Source organism: Marmota marmota, unplaced genomic scaffold, assembly GCF_001458135.2.
Source record: "Marmota marmota marmota unplaced genomic scaffold, marMar, whole genome shotgun sequence".
NCBI classification, from domain to species: domain Eukaryota; kingdom Metazoa; phylum Chordata; class Mammalia; order Rodentia; family Sciuridae; genus Marmota; species Marmota marmota.
This window is the reverse complement of record NW_025999853.1, coordinates 11,272,732-11,296,093: the sequence shown is the minus strand read 5'-3', so window position 1 is coordinate 11,296,093 and position 23,362 is coordinate 11,272,732. Positions and strand designations below refer to the sequence as shown.

The following is a 23,362-nucleotide window of genomic DNA, read 5'->3' as shown; positions in this document are numbered from 1 at the left end:
CTTGGGTTTGTCTCTTAACCTGTCTGAAGATAACAGCACATTATTGATTGTTCTGAGGGATAAATGTATTACCTTATAATAGAAAGCATACAGAATAGTGTCAAAACAAAATGTGTTAAATAAATGTTAGCTACTATTATTATAAGGATGCAGTTCAAATTAAATGAAATAAACTATTTAAATGCCTGCTATGATCTGAATATGTCTTTTCTAAAATTCATGTATTGTCAAGGGCCTAGAGGTCCTGAGGGCCCCTCCCTCGGGGGATGGGATTAAGGGCTTTTTAAAAGAGGTTCACTTAGGGTCTTGTGCCTTTTGCCTTCTATCACATGAGATTGTGACAGTCCTCCCTCCTAAGGATATAACCCTCACTAGATAACCAAATCCTCCAGGGCCTTGGTCTTAAACTTTCCAGGCTGCAGAACTACAAAAAAATAAATCTCTGTTCTTTTACAAATTACCCAGCCTGTGGTAGTTTGTGATAGCAGCACAAAATGAACTGAGATAGTATCTAGCAATACTTATTATGCTATTACCTATATATTACTGTATTATTAATTATCTAAGCTGTTTTCAGCTGCACCAAGGGGCTTATTTCCCTTCAAATAGAAAATAATTTCAATTGGCCTCTGTTTTCCCATGTTTCTGAGTCTGTGGCAACAATTCTCTGACTATGGTCCACAATTTTACTTTTATTCACAAAGACACCAATGCCTTACTGACGGGACTACATTTCTTACTTCCTAAGTCACTTATAGTGGCCTTTACTGGGTACTGCATACCTCTGAATGAAATGGGGAATCATATATTTCTGTCAAGCATATCAGGCCCACTTAATCAAATTTCAAGATATAGGAGTCTGTGAAATAAAGGTTGGTAGCCTTCATATTGGCTACTTTATGATCTAAATGATTGCATGCAAATGATTGCTAGGTGTCAGCTATAGAGAGAAAGAAATATCTGGTTAAAAGAAAAATGGAAAGGCTGGGGTTGTAGCTCAATGGTTTAGTGCTTGTTTTAGCATGTTTGAGGTACTGGGTTCAATCCTTAGCACCACATAACAATAAATTAATAAAACAAAGGTATTGCGTCCATTTAGAACTAAAAAAAAAAAAAAAGAAGAAGAAGAAATGGAATAACCAATAGAAATAACCAACAGAAATACATAACCAATAGAAAAACATAACATAGATATAACCAATAGAAATACATACTCTACATATGTCTGTATAAATAAAATGACTCTTTTGGGGAGGACATAATTAATAGTTATTGCATGTAAATGAAAATATTTGACTATAATTTTGATTCTAAGGTTTGTTTATACATAAGAACTGTTAAACTGTGTTGTTTTACCTTTTTCCAAAAATAAATGACTATCACTTCCATCACTTTCTAACAACTGTTCTTCCAAAATCATGCTATCAAGTGAAATGGTGTCCAGTGAGATTTGTGAGGAACTTCTTTTCATGTTCTTATAAGAAACACAGAGTGGAGCCAGGTTGGATGGCAAATGTTCCTTAGGCTTTCCACTGTTAATAAAATTAATAGAAAATTAGTACACATGATAGTTACATTACTTTATAAATATATGAAAACCACTGGTAAGTCACAAATAAAACCAATGCACTTCATGTACATAATAGAGAAAAATAAAAGTATCACACTTAGAGTGAAGAACTCTACCTTAAAAATACTTCTAACAAAATTAAAATACATGCATAGTATCCACAAGTTTTTAAATTATATTTAAATGTGTAATAAGCTCAAAGGGTTCTCATCTTTAGAAAAATCTATTTTCTGATAACTCTAACATTTTGTCAAGAGATTTTCTGCCCCAAAACAAAATATACAAACATACACATACACTCAGCAAAACAAAAATCTCCCAAAATTCCAACATTGTTACCTTAAAGATGACTGTGATTTAAGTGTCTTAACTGTGGGTGCCTCTTCTTTTTCCAGGTTCTCAGAGAATGAAACTGCTTCTGAAAGCAAGTCTTCAGCTTTAAAGACTGACTCTATGGTATCATTTCCTTTAGTAGTTAAGCTATTTGAAAGAACAGTTTGATTACCATCGTTATCAAATGACAGCATATTTGAGTCTTCTCTGGAGTTTAAGACACTACTTGAACTTACACAAGACAAATCTTTTCTTTCAATTATTTCTGATTCAATTTCTCCTGAACTCTTATGAACAAGTCCACTGCTTTCATCTTCACTTATTTTGCCTAAATGTTTATCTGATAAATAGTCCACAAAAGAAGTACCTTTTTGCAGATTTGTATCACTAGCTGATTTAAAAAGCAAAGGATCCTTTAAAGAAACATGGCTAAGGTCGACACTCATAGATCTGTTATCTGACATATGATTAACAGTTACCCTTCTATTTTGATTTATACCACTACTAATTTGTTTTCTTTTTGAAGACAAAAATTCTCCATTTTCTGCAGGCAAATAATCCAGAACAACTGGGCTCACAGTTTCAGAAACAGGAGACTTCATAGTATTTGCATGATCCACTGGATGTAGTAAAAGAGCCAATTCTGCACTTCTAAGTAAAATTCCAATGCAAATGGATGTCTGACTAGCAGGACTGCCAGTCACAGCTTCTACGTCTTTCCTTAAATTATCCGAAAGCAGAATAAGTGAATCATGTAGGAAAAGCAGGAGTAGATACTGGTAGTGATTGATCTGCATGCTGACATGTTTGTGAATGTGAACCAGGACATGAATATCTGCATCCAATGATGAAGAAGAACATCTTAAAAATGTATCTGATGAAGGAGGTTTCTGACTACCATTTGTCAAGGGCTCAGACTCTGTACTATAATACTCCTTCAAGAGCTTTTTCCGCTTCAGTCGGCCAGCCAGATCACTAGATTCACTTTGTGATGTATTTAGAGATACTTGATTAGAAGCATGCAGCTCTTTTTGTGACTCTGCATATTTTGTTGGTTGACAAATCCAGATGGATAAAGGGAAAGAGTCTACAAAACTTATTGGTCGTCCTTTTCCACTTTTCATTCCTTCATAATCTACCCAAAATTGAGAAAAGTAAACAGCCCAAACATCCATGGCAGCGGAAGTTTTAAGAGTGTGTTTATTCAATTTGGGGATAATATTTCCTTTATAGACTTCATGCATTTTAGTATCCTGTTCATGAGCATGTCTCTGAAAAATTGGATGTAGAAGACTAAAACTGTCACAAGATTTGGGGAAGCTAGTATATGTTTTACTAAAAAAATCACAATCTTTGAAGTCTTGAAACAAAGCTTCTAGATCAGAATGTCGACAGTTTGGACAGTGCCTTGTATTTGTGGCGATCATTTCAGAACTCTGAATAGAAACTGCATGTGGTTGATCTTGATGACATTCAGATTTCATTTCAGAAGGAATGACAAACTAGAAGGGAAAAAAAGTAATCTAGTTCAATTTACAAATCCATATATCTTGAAAATAAAATAATTAAGAACACAACTTAGGCTACAAATTCTTTTTCTGGACATTTTCCCACCCAAAAAAAGATCTTTCCTATTTAGATGTTAACACTAATTCACTACCTTTCAGGTATCTTTATAAATTGAGTTAAAAGGTATTTATGTGACTGGTCACTGAGAAGAGACCAACATTCTTTAAAAAGAAAACATGAGGGGGTTGGGGTTGTGGCTCAGAGGTAGAGCACTTGACTAGCGTGTTGTGAGGCACTGGGTTTGATCCTCAGTACCACATACAAATAAATAAATAGAGAGATAGATAGATACATAAATAAATAGAACAAAGATGTTGTGTCCAACTATAACTAAAACATAAATTAAAAAAATAAAAGAAAACATGAGTTAATAATGTATATAGAACATATATTTCACATAAAATAAATCACAAAAATGAAAAAAATACAATTGAATTAAATCATTATTACAAAATGTTTATATGTCCTGAGTATACAGAAAAAGTACCAAATGTGGAAAGGGTATTTTTCTACTAAGATACTTCAAATACAGATGTTTTGGAAGAGGGCTGAAGAATGAATGAAATGACTATATAGATATCATTAGAATCAATTTTTTGAAAGAAAACTATTAAGAAAATAAACTTAAGAGGACAAGTTAAACTATTTATTAAAATAATTCTCAAGGGTTAACTAAATCCAGTCTTCAAAATATATCTATCAGAGAGGTAAAAGTGACTTGTTTCAGTACTACTTATAAAATGTAAAGACATTATATAATTCCATCTAAAAAAATAAAAATAAAAACCGGGCACAGTGGCACATGCCTGTAATCCTAGTGGCTGAGGAGGCTGAGGCAGGAGGATCACGAGTTCAAAGCCAGCCTCAGCAAAAGTTGCTAAGCAACTCAGTGAGACCCTGTCTCTAAATAAAATACAAAATAGGGTTGGGGATGTGACTCAGTGGCTGAGTTCCCGAGTTCAATCCCCAGTAGCCCCCCCCCCCAAAAAAAATTAATAATAATTTAAAGGTCATAAAACATACACTTATTGGTTAAATTATATAAGATCTTTGAGACAATCTTTCCTACAGTGCAATTGTTAAGTATTATATAATTTTACAGAGCAGAGATTAGTTTATTAGCAACAGACCTAGAAACTGATAATTTCATCATGTATAAGTCCATTTATTAAACTATACTAGCTGGGATTTTTTTTTCTCTCTTTCCTTTAAAACATAAATATTTATACAATTCAGATTTCCAGCTACTTGGCTATTAAAAAATGTTATTTTTTGGCTATCTTTGAGTATTAAAAACAAAATAAATGTGAAAAATAAAAACTCATAATTTAAAAGCTTCATTATATAATTTATATTTCTTAGAAAAAAAATTTATCAGCTCTGAGGTGATAAAAAGTGACTAATTTAAATCTTACTTCTATAACTCACCTTCAAATGGATAGAAATTAGAGAAAGATTTTTAAAATCCCTGAAAAATACACTAACTTGGGGGGAAAAAGGCAGTCCCTTAAAACTTCTATGACTGAGAATCAAAATTAAATCTGAAATTTCATAATGTTTATATCTGTACATACATCTTATACCCTGGCAATTATAAAGCTGCCAAATTTTCTTCCATAAAAATGGTTTTGTTCTTACAGTCACTTATTTATATAATACCTTTAGCATTAAGCCATCAACTCGAATATCAACATGTTCATCAGATTTTGAATTGTCATTCAACTTGTAAACTGCCATGAATTGATTAAGACTCTGTTTTAAATCCAACAAAAACTGATTTAACCATAGAATGCTTCTTTCATCCACAGTAAACTGTAATGCATTCAGCTGGCTATAAAGGTTAGGAGATGGAACTGCAAAAAAGAAATAAATAATAATATCTTAGATCATATTAATAAACAGACAATGTTAAATGTTCCTTAATAAAAGAAAAGATATTTTAACACACTTTATTTGCTCTTAAAATAAGGCAAGGCATAAAGGAGCATGCCTGTAATACTAGCAGCTGGGGAGGCTAGGGCAGGAAGATCACAAGTTCAAAGCCAGCCTCAGCAACTTAGTGAGGCCCTAAGCAACTTAGGAAGATTCTGTCTCAAAATAAAAAATAAAAATGATGGGAATGTAGCTCAATGGTTACGCGACCCTGGGTTCAATCCCTGATACCAAAAAAGAAAAAAGAAAAAGAAATTGAGACGTTATATACAAAATTAGGGGAATATGTAAAGGAAATCAAACACAGACAAAAACATGTTTATATGCTTTACTAACTGAAAAAATTACATAACTTAATCTAAAACATTTAAATACCATGCACTAACTGACTGAACCACTAGAGCATCCTAAAATTAAATGTATAAATAGGAAATGCTATTTAGATTTCTTTCTCTAAAGTTATATTTACAAAGAAGCAAACTTCTAAAAATATTACCATTTTGATGTAGAATCACATTAAAGCTGTGGTCTTCAATGACATTTCTAGGAGGACTTTACTGTCTGACTCTTAATCCGCACCCTTTCAATCTAATGAACAATTTCCCACGAAAGTGGCAGGTTAGGCAGAACTCCTTGAGAATTGGAAATATGCATGGTTTTATTCCCCATTTTAATCAAGTTTTAGAATAAATTCTTGAGGTTAAGTAAAACTCAGGTTATCTTTTGAGTATTTAAATAAATACAGTCTTTTTCATAGGTCTCCCAAAATAAACTAACATGTACAATTAAAAGATATATCACTTTCTAAAATCTACATCTATTTCTATCATCAAAGCTATTCATTTAGTGTTTCAAAACAGCATGGTGAAGATTGATTGATTGATTAGATATTGATGGACCTTTTTTATTTTATTCATTTATTTATATGTGGTACTGAGAATCAAACCCAGTGCTTCACACATGCTAGGCAAGCACTCCACCACTGAGCCACAACCCCAGCTAGCTTTTATTCCAAAAATTCTAATATATTTGCTTCTACCAAAGCTGAACCTAAAACTTTCAGATCAAATTTATTTAAGGAAAATAAATCCACAGTGTGGGAAACCAGAAGACAAAGAATATTGTAACAATGTCTTACATATGACTATTTTGCTTACATTATTCATTCTCTTTCCTTTAGTAAAGATTCAATGAATGTCAACTACTTTCTGTGCATTACCCTAAACAGGATACAAAAAGAATATAGCACGATTTGTTTCCTTCAAAAAACCACTCATGGGTTGGAGTTGTAGCTCAGTGGTACAGTGCTTGCCTCGCACCCATGAGGCCCTGGGTTTAATCCTCAGTACCACATAAAAATAAATAAATAAATAAAAATAAAGATATTGTGTCATCTACAACTAATAAAAAATATTTTTAAAAAAGCACTCATACATATAATTTATTACATGAGACAGATATGAGACCCAAAAAAGATATAATTCAAGTCTTTCAAAGATGTACAATGTGATATGGAAATGCTTGTCTTTGGGAACAGAGAAAGGAAGTAGGGTACTGAAGAGATTGTATCACAGTCTGGAAGGAAAGAAAGGATAGGAAATATCAATGTTCAGATTGTGTGATTGATGATAGTAGCCAAAGAGAATACTAGAGAACTCATACCCAAGGCTATAACAAAGAAACAATGCACAAGGCTGAGGAAGGAACCCACTACACTGAACAGCAGGAAGGGGGGGGAGGGTCTTTATAAAACAGATCACTTTGTAGATGAAAAGAAATCTTTTTGGATTGGGGGAATCTTCTGCAGTGCTAGAGATCAAATGCAGGGTCTTACACATGCTAGGCAAGGGTTTTACCACTGAGTACATCCCTAGCCGTAGAGATGTGTAAAATGAGTTTGTAGAAACCTTGAATATGCTCATGTTATTAAGGGAAAAGGGCAGGATATAAATTAAATATGTAAAAGAAACACATACATTAAAAAAAGAATGAATACTATACTTATAGGTTGAATTATATTCCCCCTCCCAAATTCCTATGTTGAAGTTCCTGACACCCAGTACCTGAGAATTAGGGCAAAATGAGTTCATATGGGTAGACCCTAGTCCAACATGACTGATGTCCTTGTAAGAGAAGATATCAGGACACACACACATTGTGGGAAGTCCATGTGAAGACAGATATCTACAAGCCAAGAAGAGAATCCTCAGAAAAAAATTACCCTTGATCTCTCTGACTTCTATCATCCAGAACTGTGAGAAATTGTTGTTTAAGCCACATACTCTATGGTATTTATTACACAAAGATATGAATATATTTAGGTTTTAGCAGAAGTCTCTAATTATAGGCTTATTGACATCTTTTTATTTTTGACATTTTCCTTTTTAAATGTAATGAGTCTATTCTACTTTCACAATGGTAAAAAATAATATTCTTTTTAAAAAGTTAGATTGCTTAATACTGTTTAAAATAGAGTTCAAGTAACTTGAGAATTGAAAACTGACTCCCACATACAGGTGTTCAATATTTATTTTCGTCTATGTTTGAAAATTTCCACATTAAATTTAAAAAGTTAAACATAACCTAGAAATTTTACTACAAAGTATGTAGGGGCTAGGATTTAAAATGCTAGAAAAGAATTTTGTAATTTTTTTGTTTTAGAAAACAATGTACAGATTAGAGAAAGGAATTATAATTCCTTTGGTACAACCTAACAAAGTAAGTATTTTACTTTTTTTTTTTTTCCCTTGAGTAGTGTTACAGGGATTGAAGCCAGGCGTACTTTATCATTGAGCTATATCCCTAGTTCTTTTCAAATTTTTTTTGAGACAGGGCCTTGAATTTGTGATTCTCTTGTCGCTGCCTCCTGAGCTGCTAGGATTATAGGCATATGCCACTGCACCTGGCTTGGAGTTACACCTTGAAAGAAAAGTCAAAAACTGTTTTTCTCTGATAACACAACTTATTTAATCTTTTTTCAACATGTTTTCTCTATTACTTTCTTAGTTGAAAATAATGGAAAAAGTACAACATAAACAAAGGTAAACTTTCAGTTTGAAGGACTCAAGAGGTATGAGACAACAGCATAGAATTTTAATATTCAAAGAACACAAATGTGTAATCCTTTTAACTTTAGGAAGTCAAGCTAACTTACAACCAAAATTCAATAATTCAAGGTTTCTAATAAAATGTAAGTACCAAAAGTTACCCCAAAGTATGCATCTGGACATTTTAAAACAGCCAAAATAACTGTCTACAGGACAACTTCAATTTTTGATTTTTCAATAAAATGGATTTTATATAGATGACATACAAATAAGAGTTTTCCAAAAGAAAAAAAAATGACCTTATTCTACAAAATAACCTAACATTCATTCACTCTTCAATTAACCAACAGCCCTTAAGCTGAGTCAAACTTCAGGGATAAAAATTAGTCATGAATACCACAAGATTTTTGCAATCAAGGATGCCACAAAAGTAATGAGGGTAAAGTATACACAAACAAATAATAATAACATGAATGTTATGTTATATATTCCAAACGAAGATTACAAGAGTAAAAAGCAGTTAACATTTTTCACATTTATTAAAAAAAAAAAAAAATTAGCCAAAAAAACTTACCAGATAATGTTCAAATAATTACAAAATAAGAAATACTTACTTGGAAAATCCTTTCCATCTGGATAGTAATATTCTGTGAATTCTATATACACAGCTGACATTTCTTGTGGAAGATACAGAGATTTTTTATTGCAGGAAATCATACTTTTGGGGGAAGAACGACATTGTTCTGCTGTAGAGACCTGAAAAAAATAATTGTTGTTAAAATCACATTAAATAAAGTCATTTCCAAAGAATTTATGGAACTTGAACATCACTTTCATAGACTTTTAAAGCTACCACCAGTAATTTTTCAATAGGTAAATGCCAATGCAAAATGTATTATTTATTTAACTTCACATCAAATTATTTTTAAGTAATACCAATTATTAAGAAAACTCTATAATCATTTGGCATCCTTATCAATTACAAAATTGATAAGGATGCCCCTGAATTCAATCCCCAGAACAAGGGGTGGGGGGGAATTCCTTGTAAAATTATTACTTTGAGCCTTAAGATAGGAGCTAGGAAAATAATAATAATGATATACAATTAGATAATATACGTAAATGGCAGAGTCAGGATGTAGATCCAAAACCTCAAGGTCGGAATTCTTCTGCACTATGTTCATTCTTTCTTTTCTTTGGTACTGGGGATTGAACTCAGGGGCACTCAACCACTGAGCCACATCCCCAGCCCTGTTTTGTATTTTATTTAGAGACAGGGTCTCATTGAGTTGCTTAGCTGTGGCTGGCTTTGAATCCTCCTGCCTCAGCCTCCTAAGCCATGGGATTACAGATGTATCCTACCATGCCCAGCCCAGTATATTCTTTATAATAGTTTTTCACTATAAATTCTCAATTATTATGAAAAATAATAGAGCCATATAAAGAGTTTCAGTTTATGGTCATGAAAAAATTCTGGAGTTGTACAACAATGTGAATTTATTTAATGATGATCCATTGTAAATTTAAAAATAGATATAATGGTAAATTTTGTTCTTTTTAACCAAAATAATTAATTTAAAATAATACAACTATAAACAGTTCTGTCAAATAGTTTGATCTCTTAAATTATGTTCTTAAAGGACTGTTATAGTTTGGGCTCCAAAGGCTTATGCGTTGAAGACTTGGTCATCAGCTGGTGGTTTTCTCTATCTCTATCTGTATCTCTCAATGTGCTGGTTACATTTTTTTCATTCTCCCCAAAGAGCTAATTTTTAATTACATCAAAAAATGCAGATGGGTGTGGTGGCACATGTCTTTAATATCGGCCTCAGGAAACTAAGGTAGGAAGGTTGCAAATTCAAGGCCTGCCATAAAATAAAAAAGTAAAAATATGGGCTGGGTGTAGCTCAGTGTTAGAGTAACCCCTGGGTTCAATCCTCAGAACCAGGGGGGGAAAATGTATATGTTAATTTCCCCAAAGTTCAATCAATAGAGTTTTACTGATTTATTTATGTGGGCTTAGTTGGCACAGAAAGTGGTGTACCTTGTCATTCAACAAATGTGTATATTCCTTATATGAAGTGGAATACTTTTTCCATGGATAATGTTTCCGCTTGTAATAATCTTTTGTTTACATACTTTATGAATAATTCTATAATTCAAGACTTTCTCTGCATAAATAGAAACAAATCCTTCTCGATTATGTGTCAACTTTTTTTGGGAGGGTTGGGTCAGGTGGTTCCAGGGATTGAACACAGGGATGATCTAACACTGAACTCATCCCCAGCCCTTTTTATTTTATTTTCAGACAGCATCTGGCTAAGTTGCTCAGGCTGGCCTTGAACTGACAATCCTCTTATCTCAGCCTCTCAGGTCACTGAGATTATAGGTATGTGCTTGCTACTAGACCCAGCTCAACTTACTTTAATAAAGAATAGCTTATTCTTCTTTCCTCTAATGTTTAAAAGTTATTTACTTTCTACTACTAACTTGGTTTGTTTTGGCTACGTTTGTGTTGGGGTTTCCTTCTCTTTTAATCATTTGAGATTATGGGTAGTTCCTCTCCCTCACTTTCCAATGGATTCACTTAAATCTTAAAATTTAAGTCTACTTTTAATAAACAGCATTATATAATAAGAATATTTTTAAAAAGCATAAATTGCAAAATGAGAAAATAACTGTTAATGAGGATTTCTCAAATGGCATTACTGACATACTGGAGCCAGATCAATTTTAGCACCACTGGTCTTCGACCACTAGATGTCAGCAGCATTCCTTTACAATTGTGACAGTCAAAAGCACCTTCAAAAACTGGCTCAGATTGAGAACCAATGAGTTTACAAATGAAAACTTTTCAGACAAAGCAATAGGCTCATCAATATAAACCAGAATACAAATGATTACACAAATATAAAATTTGTCAGGCTGTTTCTAAAAAATAGGAAACATATTCTACTTTGTTGTTTTCAAGGATTGTGATGTTAGACCATATTGTGATTATAACCTGAATAAAACTTGTCAATATAAATGTGACAGGGTTATTAGCTATAAAATTCTTTTTAGGGTTGGGGTTGTAGCTCAGTGGATGAGCACTTGTCTCACATGCATGAGGCACTGGGTTCGATCCTCAGCACCACATAAAAAAATAAATAAATATATTTTTTAAAAAAACTAAATAAAATAAAGGTATTTGTCCATCTACAACTAAAAATATTTTTTAGGGGCCAGGATTGTGGCTCAGTAGTAAACTGCTAGTCTAGCACATGTGAGGCTCTGGTTTTGATCCTTAGCACCACATAAAAAAAAACAAATATTTTCATACTATGGCCAATACTTAATAGTCCAATAAAGTGAAAAGGGCATTTTAATTTCTACCACAAAGACCACTGTGTATTAAGAAATTTGACCTCTAACTGGGGATGGTGGTACACACCTGTAATCCCAGCAATTTAGGAGGCTGAGGCAGGAGGACTGCAAATTCAAAGACAGCCTCAGCAACTTAGTGAGGCCCTAAGCAACTTAGTGAGATCCTGTCCCATAATAAAACATAAATAGGAACTCAGAAGTTGAACACCCCTGGGTTCAATCCCTAGTACCAAAAACAAAAAAGCAAAAAATAAAACAAGGAAATTAGACCTCCAAAGAGAGTCTGGCCTTTGTCCTTGCTCCTAAAATATAACAAGAAATATAATTTCCTATTCCCGATGGGCAACTAACAGTTCATGCAAAGAAGATGACCACACTTGATAGCAATTACTTGTGTTTAGAGGAGAGGCGGCTATGGGTGATCTGCTATTAGTCCATTTTATGAGTGGGTTTGACTACATGGGCAATACTTCATGCATTTTATTACACAACTGTACTGGGAAGCTAATACATTCTTAGGACAAGCACGTTTCAAATTTAGAAGTCTTCCAGGCTGCCCTAAGCATCTTTTCCTATGGTTAGTTTTAATTTATATTCTTTCTATATGATAAGCATAATAGATCACAGTGAGGTTTTTTGAGTCTTTTTAATCAATTGTTGAACCTGAGGGTAGTTTCAGGAAATGCCCAAACTTGGTATCAAAGTCTTGAGCAGCACTGGCAGTTTCAAGTACTTAACTTCACAGTTTGGCTAATTATAGATAACTATATAAATTAAAATTAATAAATTGATATTTTCTATACCATCTAATTTGGCCATTTCACAAAACTGGCCAAGATTTTTTTTTAAATATTTTTTTTTAGTTGTTGATAGACCTTTATTTTATTTATATGTGGTGCTGAGAATCGAACCCAGTGCCTCACACTTGCCAGGCAAGTACGCTCCCACTGAGCCATAGCCCCAGCCCCCAAGATGTTTTTAAATAAAATATTGGCATTAGTTATTAGAGTTCATTTATGTGAATATTGTAAGTGTCTATGAAAAGACCTAAGTTAAAAAGTAAAACATACCTGGTATATATTGAAATCTGCAAGTCTTACCACAACAGAACTTGACATAAGTTTAGCTTTTGAGTGTTGAGATAATACTGATGATGTTCTAGAAGTCCCTTTCAGTGTGGACTCCTTCTCTGTGAGAATCAAAAACTCCTTTTAAATTATTTAATAAATTATTTTTAACAGTATTCTTCTATTAGTAAGACAGCTACTAGAAGTGTAAGTGAACAGTAATTTCTCAAACAAGAAAATATATGTGGAAATACTTTACAAATTATGAAGTAACAAAGATATGTAGGTTTCTGTGTTAACTATTCATTTTCAAACAGGAATCATATTTATATTATATTTAAGTCACTCTTCTACAATAATAAAAATGAGAGATCTACCAGGAATTTAAGTGTTTAAAAAATTCTATCTGGGTATTACTTTTATTTTTATATTATCCGTTTCTTATTCTTACAAGTGCTTTGGTTCACAAGCCTATGTTGGTTTCAATAAAGGATGAACAATTTTTAAATATTAATTAGAAATAATACTTATTTACAGAAAATATTATGTACACACTAATTTCCCCCCACACACACATACACACACAAACACACACACACACAATTAGGGAGATGCTATAATGTTGTTATAGGTAAAATACCTGTTTGTGTGTGCTGGGGAGAGGCATGTGTTGGGGATTTAGGAGGTGAACCTACATTATGATCTTTCACAGCCTGTATAAGCATTTCAACGTTGCACTCAAATTCATGTAACAACTCATTGGCCCATCCATTTTTTGTTTTGGTTGCATCACTAAAATACATCCAATGATTACAACTATCTCCTGTAAAATGAAAAACAAATATTTCACAATGCATAATTTTCATTTATTCTACAACAGCCTCTTCCCAATGAAATTTAGTCATTTTCTCAAGGGAATCTTTATTCTCCATCCAAATTTACAGACTTTACCTGCTACTTCTCTAAAAAGAAAGATATTTAGAATAGAGGGAAAGAGTGTTAAAAGTAAATGCTCTGGAGGGATTTCAATCTAGAACCCATTCTTAGTAGAAGAGCACTCAAAAAAGTTTCAATTCAAAGTCACAGGATTGGTCAATTTTCAGTAGATGCTCAATATTCTGGCAAATCTCCACTGAGCAGAATCCCAGAAAAATGCTATGAAAAATAATTTCAGCCAGGCACAGTGGCACATGCCTATAATCCCAGCAGCTCAGGAGGCTGAGGCAGGAGTATAACAAGTTCAAAGCCAGCCTCAGCAACTTAGAGAGGTCCTAAACAACTCTGCAAGACCCTGCCTCAAAATTTAAAAAAAGAAAAAATTTAAAAAGGGCTGAGGATGTGGCTCAGTGGTTAAGTGCCCCTAGGTTCAATCCCTGGTACTAAAAAATAAAATAAAATTAAATATAAATAATTTTAAATATTTGTTAAGTGACTAACAATAATCAGTAAAATCAATAAGCTAATGATTGTTTAGAAATTAACAGAATTTCATGTTAAAAAATGAATAGAATTTCTCACCATGGACATCAGTCATAAAGATATATATGTTTTTTGGAAGGAAATTACAAACCCAAGACTATTGGGTTGTGATACAGAAAGTAAGAAAATAATATGCACTTATAAAGAGTAAGAAAATCTACTCTGGCTAAAAGTTTTATCTTCCAAAATGTGAACAATTTCTACAGTTAAAAGACTTTAGGTGATGATAGTAAGTAACTTACTTACTAGAATAAGATATAAGACAAAGCCCTTCAAAAGAATATCAAAACAAATAATAGAACCTTTAAATTCTGGCAGGAACTGATACAGAAATAATAAACACTGGTAGGTAGAAATATGAATATTAAATTTTACTGTATTTTTTAAATTCTGGAAAATTCATTATAAATTTTTTTATTTATGTAAATTATAAAACCAAAAAAGCTACATACTACCAAAAGACAGAAATAGGTGCTAAGTTATATTACTTAATCTGGCTATAAATTATAAATAACCATACTGATTTTAGTTTTATATTATTTGAGAGAAAAGAATGTATCAACATTTGATTAAGAAGCCTATTAAATCTCATTTATTGATGAAATTTAGAAAATAAATATAGAAAAGTAAAATCAAGTACCTAGAGACCTACATATAACATAAATATAGTTTTTAAAAATTCAAGGGGTAGGCATGTAGCTCAGTTGTAAAGTGCTTGCCTTAGCATGCATGAGGTCTTGGACTATGTCCCCAGCAAGGGGGAAAACATTCAAAATATTGATTAATTACTTGCTTTTATTACAACTAATAAAGTAACACAAATACATATCTGCTGTATTCTGACAAACTGTCAATTTCTAACAATTATAGTTTACAATAATCTACATGAACTTCAATAGAAAATATATGAATATGTTCTATGACAACTATTTTTTTTGGTAAAATACTGCTAGGAGAAAAATAGTAAAGGTCTCTTGATCTCTTTTCTCCTTAAGAAATTAAGACCCCCCCAAAAAAATTTTTTTTAAATTAATTAGCCATGTATATTTAAAGCAAGATTTACATATTTTAAAGAAATTATTATACACACCTGCTTTATGATATGGATAATAATCTATGGTTAGCTGGGTAAAAGAGAGTTGCATAGCACCTCCAGTAATACGTCTGTTTGACTCTGTGAGAATAAAAAGACAAAATTGAGAGAAAGAAATATTAATCAAATAAAGGAAAAAATTAACCATATAAAATCTATACCATAATTAGATTTCATGAAGTAAAATCCATTTCTCTTTTACCATGGCTAAAACATTACAAATTTTAGAAAATGCAATCCAATCTACTAAGTGTTCACTGAATCCCTACTATTTGCTAAGTGCTGGCCTAAGAAGGATAAAAGAATAGTAACTAAACCTCCTAAGTACTTATAGGTACTAGGAGCAGAACTCCCTAACCATATGCAAGGCACTGTTTTCAATTCTTTAGGTATACTTATTCATTTCATTTTCATAACAACCCCATGAGAGAGATACCATTATTATGCCCATTTTCTAGATAAGGAAACTAAAGAACAAGGGGGATTATGAAGCCAGAATTAAAGACAGGCAGATAGGCAAGGGTGGGTCAAATCCAGAAAATGGAGGCCACTGTGGGTCCAGTTTGGGCCCAGTAAGTTGGAGACCACCCCTTGTGGGATTTAAATGTTAATTCCTTCAGAGCCCTTCCTCCACCCTTATCAAGATAACCTGCCCCTGTTCCAACCTGTTGCTAAGGTAACCTATCCCAGGAATTGTCCCTCCCTATAGGGAGTTAGAGTTATAAAAGTTATTAATTAATATGTCCTTGATTGCCTTCCCCCTGTCCATCTGTACCTCACGTTTTGGCCATCCCACAAGAGCATCTCCTGGGTCTATTCACATACACAGAAAGGAGGGAGATAATGGGGAAGAGGGCAGGAAAACAAAACAAACCTAGGATGTATAAAAGAGGCAGAATACTCTCACTTCTTGGGACACCAGGATACCAGCTATGAGCCCCTTCTCCCTCCCAGGAGAAGTCTATATTACATTTTAAAATAAACCCTGCCAGGGGCGGTGGCACATGCCTATAATCCCAGCAACTCGCCTGTATTCCCAGCAGCTCAGGAGGCTGAGGCAGGAGGATGGAGAGTTCAGAGCCAGCCTCAGCAAAAGCGCTAAGAAACTCAGTGAGACCCTGTCTCTAAATAAAATATAACATAGGACTGGGATGTGGCTCAGTGGTCAAGTGCCCCTGAATTCAATACCCAATACCCAAAAATAAAATAAAATAAACCCTGCTTTATATGCTTGCCTCGGTGTGCTTCTCTAATGTTATACTTCAACATGTGAGGAAGCAGGACTTCTAATCGGCTATATCAATAATAGGCCAAGATTACAAAACCAGTTAAGCAAAGAGCTGGGATTTGAACCCAAGAAATATTAATCACTTCATCACACCATTCTACCTATTACCAAAGAGAAAACTGAGTCAACCAGATTAGGTAAATTATCTAAAGTAACACAGCTAGAGTATGATCAAAAGTAGATCATAAATTGGTATAACTCCAAAATAAAAATTAAATTTTGATCCAGACATGGTGGTGCACATCTGTAATCCCAGCTACTTGAGGCAGAAGGATCTCAAATTCCAGACCAGCCTGGGCAATTTGGGGAGATACTATCTCAAAATAAAAATAAGAAAGGCTGGAGCTACAGCTTGATGGTAGAAATCTTGCCTCAAACATTTGAGGCGGTGGGTTCAATACCCAGTACCAAAGGAAAAAAAGTCAAATTTTAAAACAGCATGGGCAAATCAACTAGTAGTAAAGAAAATACAAGCTAAAATATAGCTATGTATACACTCTTTATAATCTGTTAACTCCAATCTATCTCAATTAGTAGAATTTTTAAGGTAGATTCAAAATCCCTCACCTAAAATCTATGGAACTAGAAGTTTCAGAATTCAGAAATTTTTAGATTTTATGAAATTAATATAGAATATACAAAGTGTATCATATAATACTCCCAGTAGTTTCTGAAGCAGTACTAAGTAATAACAAATAGTAATTCTGCAGCATAACTTTTAAATATTTCCACTACATGGGTAAAATTAAGATCAAAAAATAACATGTTGGTTAGCTCAGGTTTTGTCACATTTCAGAACCTTTTGAATAGCTAATAGCAGAAGTGACTACAGACTTGTACAGTGTAAGAGATATATGGCAGTGGGGCTTTCCCCCTAAATAAAATCATCCAGCTATGAGGGAATAATAAAGAGTAAGGAATGTAAAAGAGTTTAGAAAATATTTTCTGAAAAAGAAAGAAAATCTTTTAAAAAAATTTTTTTCTAGTTATGCATAAACACAATATCTTTATTTTGTTTACTTATTTTTACATGGTGCTGAGGATTGGACCCAGTGCCTCACATGTGTAAGGCAAACGCTCTGCCACTGAGCCACAGCCCCAGTCCAAGAAAGAAAATATTTTCTAAGAAAAAAATGCTTAGTACTTTACTTTGACTACCTCATTTTGTTACTTTGGTTTGCTTTACCTCTTCTAGATTTTCCTTTCAAATCACTAAAGCAGAAGACGACTACCTATAAGCCAAATGCTACAAAAGTAGAAAAGGAAAAGACAAGTCCCTCTGAAAATCTTTGCTTTGTCCCTCCATCCTTTTATCTGATAGCCAATTCCTGGCTGCCTTGTCTGATGAACAAAGAGTACTACTGTTAAGTATCCAGGGTTTTCACTTTCTTAGCTTTAAAACATCCAAAGCAATAGTTTTCTTGGATGTAGATTTTGATTCAGATCTGAGGCACACGAGTCAAATATCTATACTTTTAAAAGACCTTCAGCTTGATTCTAATGTTCACCAAAGTCTGAGAAACACTGTGCTTGAAGTAAGCCCGCCTGCTGAACTCCCTGAACACTAGTGGGCATCAGATAGTGAAACAGGAAGGTCCAGCATTTCACCATGGGTATAATTTGTTAAACAATCCAGTTTTGTAGACAATTTTATAAAAGTCAAAACCATCTGAAATAAGTAGATTTTATTACCTTTTTCTTTCACATGAATATCATCACATATGTGTAGATCTAGGTGAGAAATCACTAAATGATGGGAAGTTTCTTTAACATCAAAGTCACTGAACAGTTTAACAATTGCATCATTTAGATCAGGCGCATTTGATGTCTGTGGTGTCTTTACTTGCTGGGTAGATGGGGTTACTGTAGAGCTCTAAAAAAAAGATTCAAAACTACATCATCACCAAATAACATATGTGAACTTTCACAAATAATCAAACCTAAGTATTTTCAGTAATGAACACATGAAAAATAACAATATATTTTCTTTTGTATCCATAATATTTTGTATCTAAAATATTTTCTGAATTATATAAAACTAAAAATTTAAACACTGGAGAACTATACGCAATTTGAGTATGAACCAAATATTTAAGTAAATATTTGAATTATTATAGCTACATATTTATGGCCCTTATTTTAGAAAATAGTAACTATTAAAAGAAGTGAATTTGGGCTGGGGATGTGGCTCAAGCGGTAGCGCGCTCGCCTGGCATGCGTGCGGCCCGGGTTCGATCCTCAGCACCACATACAAACAAAGATGTTATGTCCGCCGAAAACTAAAAAATAAATATTAAAAATTCTCTCTCTCTCTCTCTTTAAAAATAAATAAATAAATAAAGTGAATTTGAAAATTACTTCCAAATACTAAAATAAAACAAATGTAAGCTCTATATACATATTATATATCTTGTAAGAAAAAATATTACTTCTATGTAGAAGCCCTTGGGATATTATTTAGTACTATAAATGTTCTGCTGCCTCTCAAAAAAATACAATATATTCTTTATACTTAGATATATACAGAAACCAAAGAGATAAATGGGTTTGAATTCAAATATTTTTCTCCCTAAAGAGAAAAGGCACACAGTACCAGTGAAGCATAAAGACGGATATGAATCTCTAATTGCCTAAAATAATTATACATGCATAAGTATAATGTGGTGAGCCGCTTCTGCCGTTTATGCAAATTATGGTCGCCATTACAAGATGGCGCTGACTCCGCCGTGGTCTGTGACAAACAACTCCTTATTTGGGAGAGTTGGCGCATGACTTTTCATCACCCTATGAGAAAGCTCCACGTGGCTGCTTTGCATTGGGGCTTGAGATGCTTTATTAAGGCTGGGAGGGGCATCCGAGAGAGAGAAGAAGAACTATCAAGGGCCTGAAATAAACTGCTGAAAGAAGATTCCTGAGTGTTGCGTCTTCCTTGCGGGCAAGGGGTTGCGACAGTATAATATGAGATTATATATACATAAGAATACTGTAAGACAAGGCCAATTATGTGACTCAATGGTAGAGCACTTGCCTAGCATCCAAAGGCCCCAGGTTCAATCCCCAGCACCACCAAAAAAAGAATGCTGTGAGATAATCTGCCATAAATCACCAACCAAAAAATATGGAACTTTGATAATAATCAAAATGAAGACCACATTTTAAAAATTAACAACTTTCAAATTATAAGCAACTTAATAATAAAATAATTTATGGAAAATCAAAGTATATATTTAATATGTATATAACTTATACATAGTATAGCTATTAAAAACTGATCATGCTGCAAAAGTATTGCATAGGAGCTGGGTTGTGGCTCAGTGGCAGAGTGCTTGCCTCACACACGTGAGGCACTGGGTTCGATCCCAAGCACCGCATAAAAATAAGCAAATATAATAAAGATTTTTTTTTTAAAGTATTGCATAGTATACTTAGTAAATGAGAATCTCTTAATAAAAATGGGGCTGAAAGAATTTTTAAAAATAAAAAAATGAAATCTACCTATAAAATTTTAACTAGGGGCTTAAGCAAAACTTTTAAATTAATTGTTAAACTGATTCCAATGAGAAAAAAATCACTTTTTCTTGTGTTTTTCAAAGCCTTAAAAAACTAGTATTTATGCCTATGATATACTAATTCTGCAGTACCCCCTTTTCCATACACCCTTGAGCTATATGAATATATGTTCCAAGACATCAGTGGAAGTTTGAAACCTATATAGTATCTAAACTATATACGAGCACTGGACACCACAATAGTTGGTCTGAAAACCTGGACAGCTACTAAGTGACTAACAGGCGGGGAGCTTATGTATCATGGATACCCTGAAGGAAAGAATGATTCATGTCCCAGGCAGGATGAGATAGTATAGGATGAAATTTCATATTACTCAGAAAGGTACACAAATTAAATCTCATGAATTATTTGTTTCTGGAATTTGCCATTAAATATTTTCAGACTGTGGCTAATAAGGGAAGACTACTGTATTTTCACAACATTCTCCAGTACTTCTTTAATCATGTTTTATCTCTTCTCATCAGTACAAATAATGATACAAATTAAAAATACAAAAATTAATCTTCCTACAAGTCTTTTTGCTTAATATGTGGTGAGTTCAGGTTTTTGGATGATAATTTGTAGGGAGTGGGGGATTAGAATGGTCTATAATAAGCTCTTCTGCCTCATGAATAATCTTCAAATCTCTTAACATTGTTCTTTCTCTTTGGGAGAAGCATAAGATGAAACTAAGCAAGTATTAATGATGGAAGATGGCTATCAAGTTATAAAGCTGAGCAAAGGAATACTATTAACTATTTTACTCTCTCATCCACTCTTCTAAATCTCAAAACAATCAGAACATTCTCAAGTATCAATATGACAACTACCACCCAAGAAAGCAACTGTATTGTGATAGTTATGTAAATTCACTATGAAATATTACAAAGTGACAGAAGATAATGATTAAAAAGATGAAGATAGGTGAAAACAATATATTCACTTACTACAACTAGGATAAAAATGCAGATGTCTAGGCAAAAAAACCTGTTAGGAAATACCTCAAAATGCTAATAACACAAGTTGTTTTGGAGCAGCAGGATTACAGAATTTTCTCCTGTTTTTTAGTTTCCTAATCTGTCTCTCTACTTAGTTTCTAAACCCATATTCCATTTTATATAAACAAAACCACACATTATATAAATAAAAGCTATAATAACATCAACCTTTTATCTGTTTGTTTTTAATTACAACCACCATCTCTGTTAGGACAACCTAAGCTATATGAATCTTCATTGTAAACCTTAACAGACTAGTATTGACATGCATGATAATAATCAAAATAAAACATTCTCTTCTACTTCTTTAATTACATTTTCAACTTTAAAATGGCTTTCCTTACCCTCATCTCCTTTAACCAAACCTGCTTTCTTCTTCTAAATTCCCTTTCTGGATAATAGAACTTCCAATTATCATTCTAAAGCCCTCAACTTTTCTCTCCTCCTCATCCTCAACTTATGAAAGACTCTCTTCTCTCTCCAATTATATGTCTTGCTATTTCCTCATTCAAACAATTACCAAAGGCTCAAGTTCACCTGCTCTAGACTGGCAGTCATTCTCTTCTTTAGCTCACTTTCTATAATGCCACATACCATATTTGATTGTTCTTTCTTTCTTAAAAAAAATTCCTTTGGGGCTGGGGATGTGGCTCAAGCGGTAGCGCATACGCCTGGCATGTGTGAGGCCCGGGTTCGATCCTCAGCACCACATACAAAGATGTTGTGTCCGCCGAAAACTAAAAAATAAATATTAAAATTCTCTCTCTCAAAAAAAAAAAAAAAATTCCTTTGGCTCCTAGATGCCTCTAGGAAAATGTTCAAATTCCTCAACATACATATTTAGTAGGAAAATTTTCTATGCTATAGGCCAATGGTCCGTTCATCAAATTTTTAAAATCAGGTTCACCTGGAGAATTCCTAAGTGAACCACTGGATATATATTATATATTTGGTATGATGATGTAAAGTTTAGCATCAATTCTATATCTACTTATTTGTTCTTATATCTATAAACTCACATAAGTAGGTAAACTAGAATGAAAGGAATTTGGGGTACTGGGTCTATAGTTCACTGGTAGAGTGCCCACCTTGCAAGTGTGAGGCACTGGGCTTGATCCTCAGCACCACATAAAAATAAATAAAGATACTGTGTCCAAGTACAACTAAAATATATTTGAAAAGAGAAAAGAAAAAAAGAAAGTAATTTTGTTTTAGCATTGTGACTAGAGTATTTAAACAATTTTGAGTTAGGTACCAAATGTGAGCTATCCCATAAAGTTATTTCAATAGTCTAATAGCTGAAAATTATTAGATTCTCCTTCCAACTGCTCAAAACAAACAAAAAAAACCCCACAAATCACTTTATTTGTTACAATGTCCTTAGAATCATAAGCAGCATTTCAAAATGCCTATCTGTCTTGTTCCCAGAGGGTTTTTTTCCCCCCCTTCCTTCCTAGAATAATCCATTTTAGACTGAGGCTGAGTAGAAAGAATGCCTTTCCTTTGTAAAGTGGGATGACAGCAATTATGGAAAGGGAGAATCAGTTTGACATGTAAAAATAAGTATATTCGCAGCCAGGTCAAATATTTTAAAAAGTACATACTGACGTGGAAAGTATGAAACTCCATTTCCTTAAAACATAAAACTTGGAAAGTTGTTAATATATCCTCAGAGGCATGTATACCTCACTCCAAAAACACTGCTCTGGCAACAACAAACTCCTCATCTGATTAGAAAATCCCAATTCTTTAATAATACCATACTTTTATAGATTCTACAGTCTCTTCTGAAATACCTTTCTTTACTGTTGCCATCTCATTAATCTCTTTGTAAAACTTTTCCAAAAAGCAAACAGTTAATTAAAACTAACTTTATTCTTCTATGCCTTCCCTCCTTTATTTCTGCACCTGGACATTTATGTTAAATTATAATATTTGTTTATATTTCACTCCCTCATTATAATCTTAGGTCTTTGAGAGCAGAGTCAGACACTATTTACTTTTACATTGCAATGTTTACCTCTCTGTACCTTATGACATACCAGGAAGGCAGCAAACAACACCAATTTGA

At 33.3% G+C, this 23,362-nt stretch overlaps 1 protein-coding gene across 4 annotated transcripts in view; it reads right to left on the bottom strand.

The window, feature by feature from the left end:
* The window catches only part of Bltp3b (bridge-like lipid transfer protein family member 3B), a 92,211-nt gene that overhangs the window by 23,332 nt on the left and 45,517 nt on the right, over positions 1-23,362 (bottom strand). For 3 of the 4 annotated variants that reach the window (XM_015482886.2, XM_048803322.1, XM_048803320.1), the window contains exons 8-15: positions 18,437-18,617; positions 15,454-15,537; positions 13,525-13,707; positions 12,888-13,006; positions 9,066-9,207; positions 5,132-5,325; positions 1,910-3,405; positions 1,357-1,532 (exon numbers count right to left, since the gene is read on the bottom strand). In XM_015482886.2, the coding sequence (XP_015338372.1) occupies positions 1,357-1,532; positions 1,910-3,405; positions 5,132-5,325; positions 9,066-9,207; positions 12,888-13,006; positions 13,525-13,707; positions 15,454-15,537; positions 18,437-18,617 (2,575 nt within the window). Of the gene's footprint in view, positions 1-1,356; positions 1,533-1,909; positions 3,406-5,131; positions 5,326-7,467; positions 7,589-9,065; positions 9,208-12,887; positions 13,007-13,524; positions 13,708-15,453; positions 15,538-18,436; positions 18,618-23,362 lie in introns of those variants that run through there. The other variant, XM_048803330.1, reaches the window with a different exon arrangement.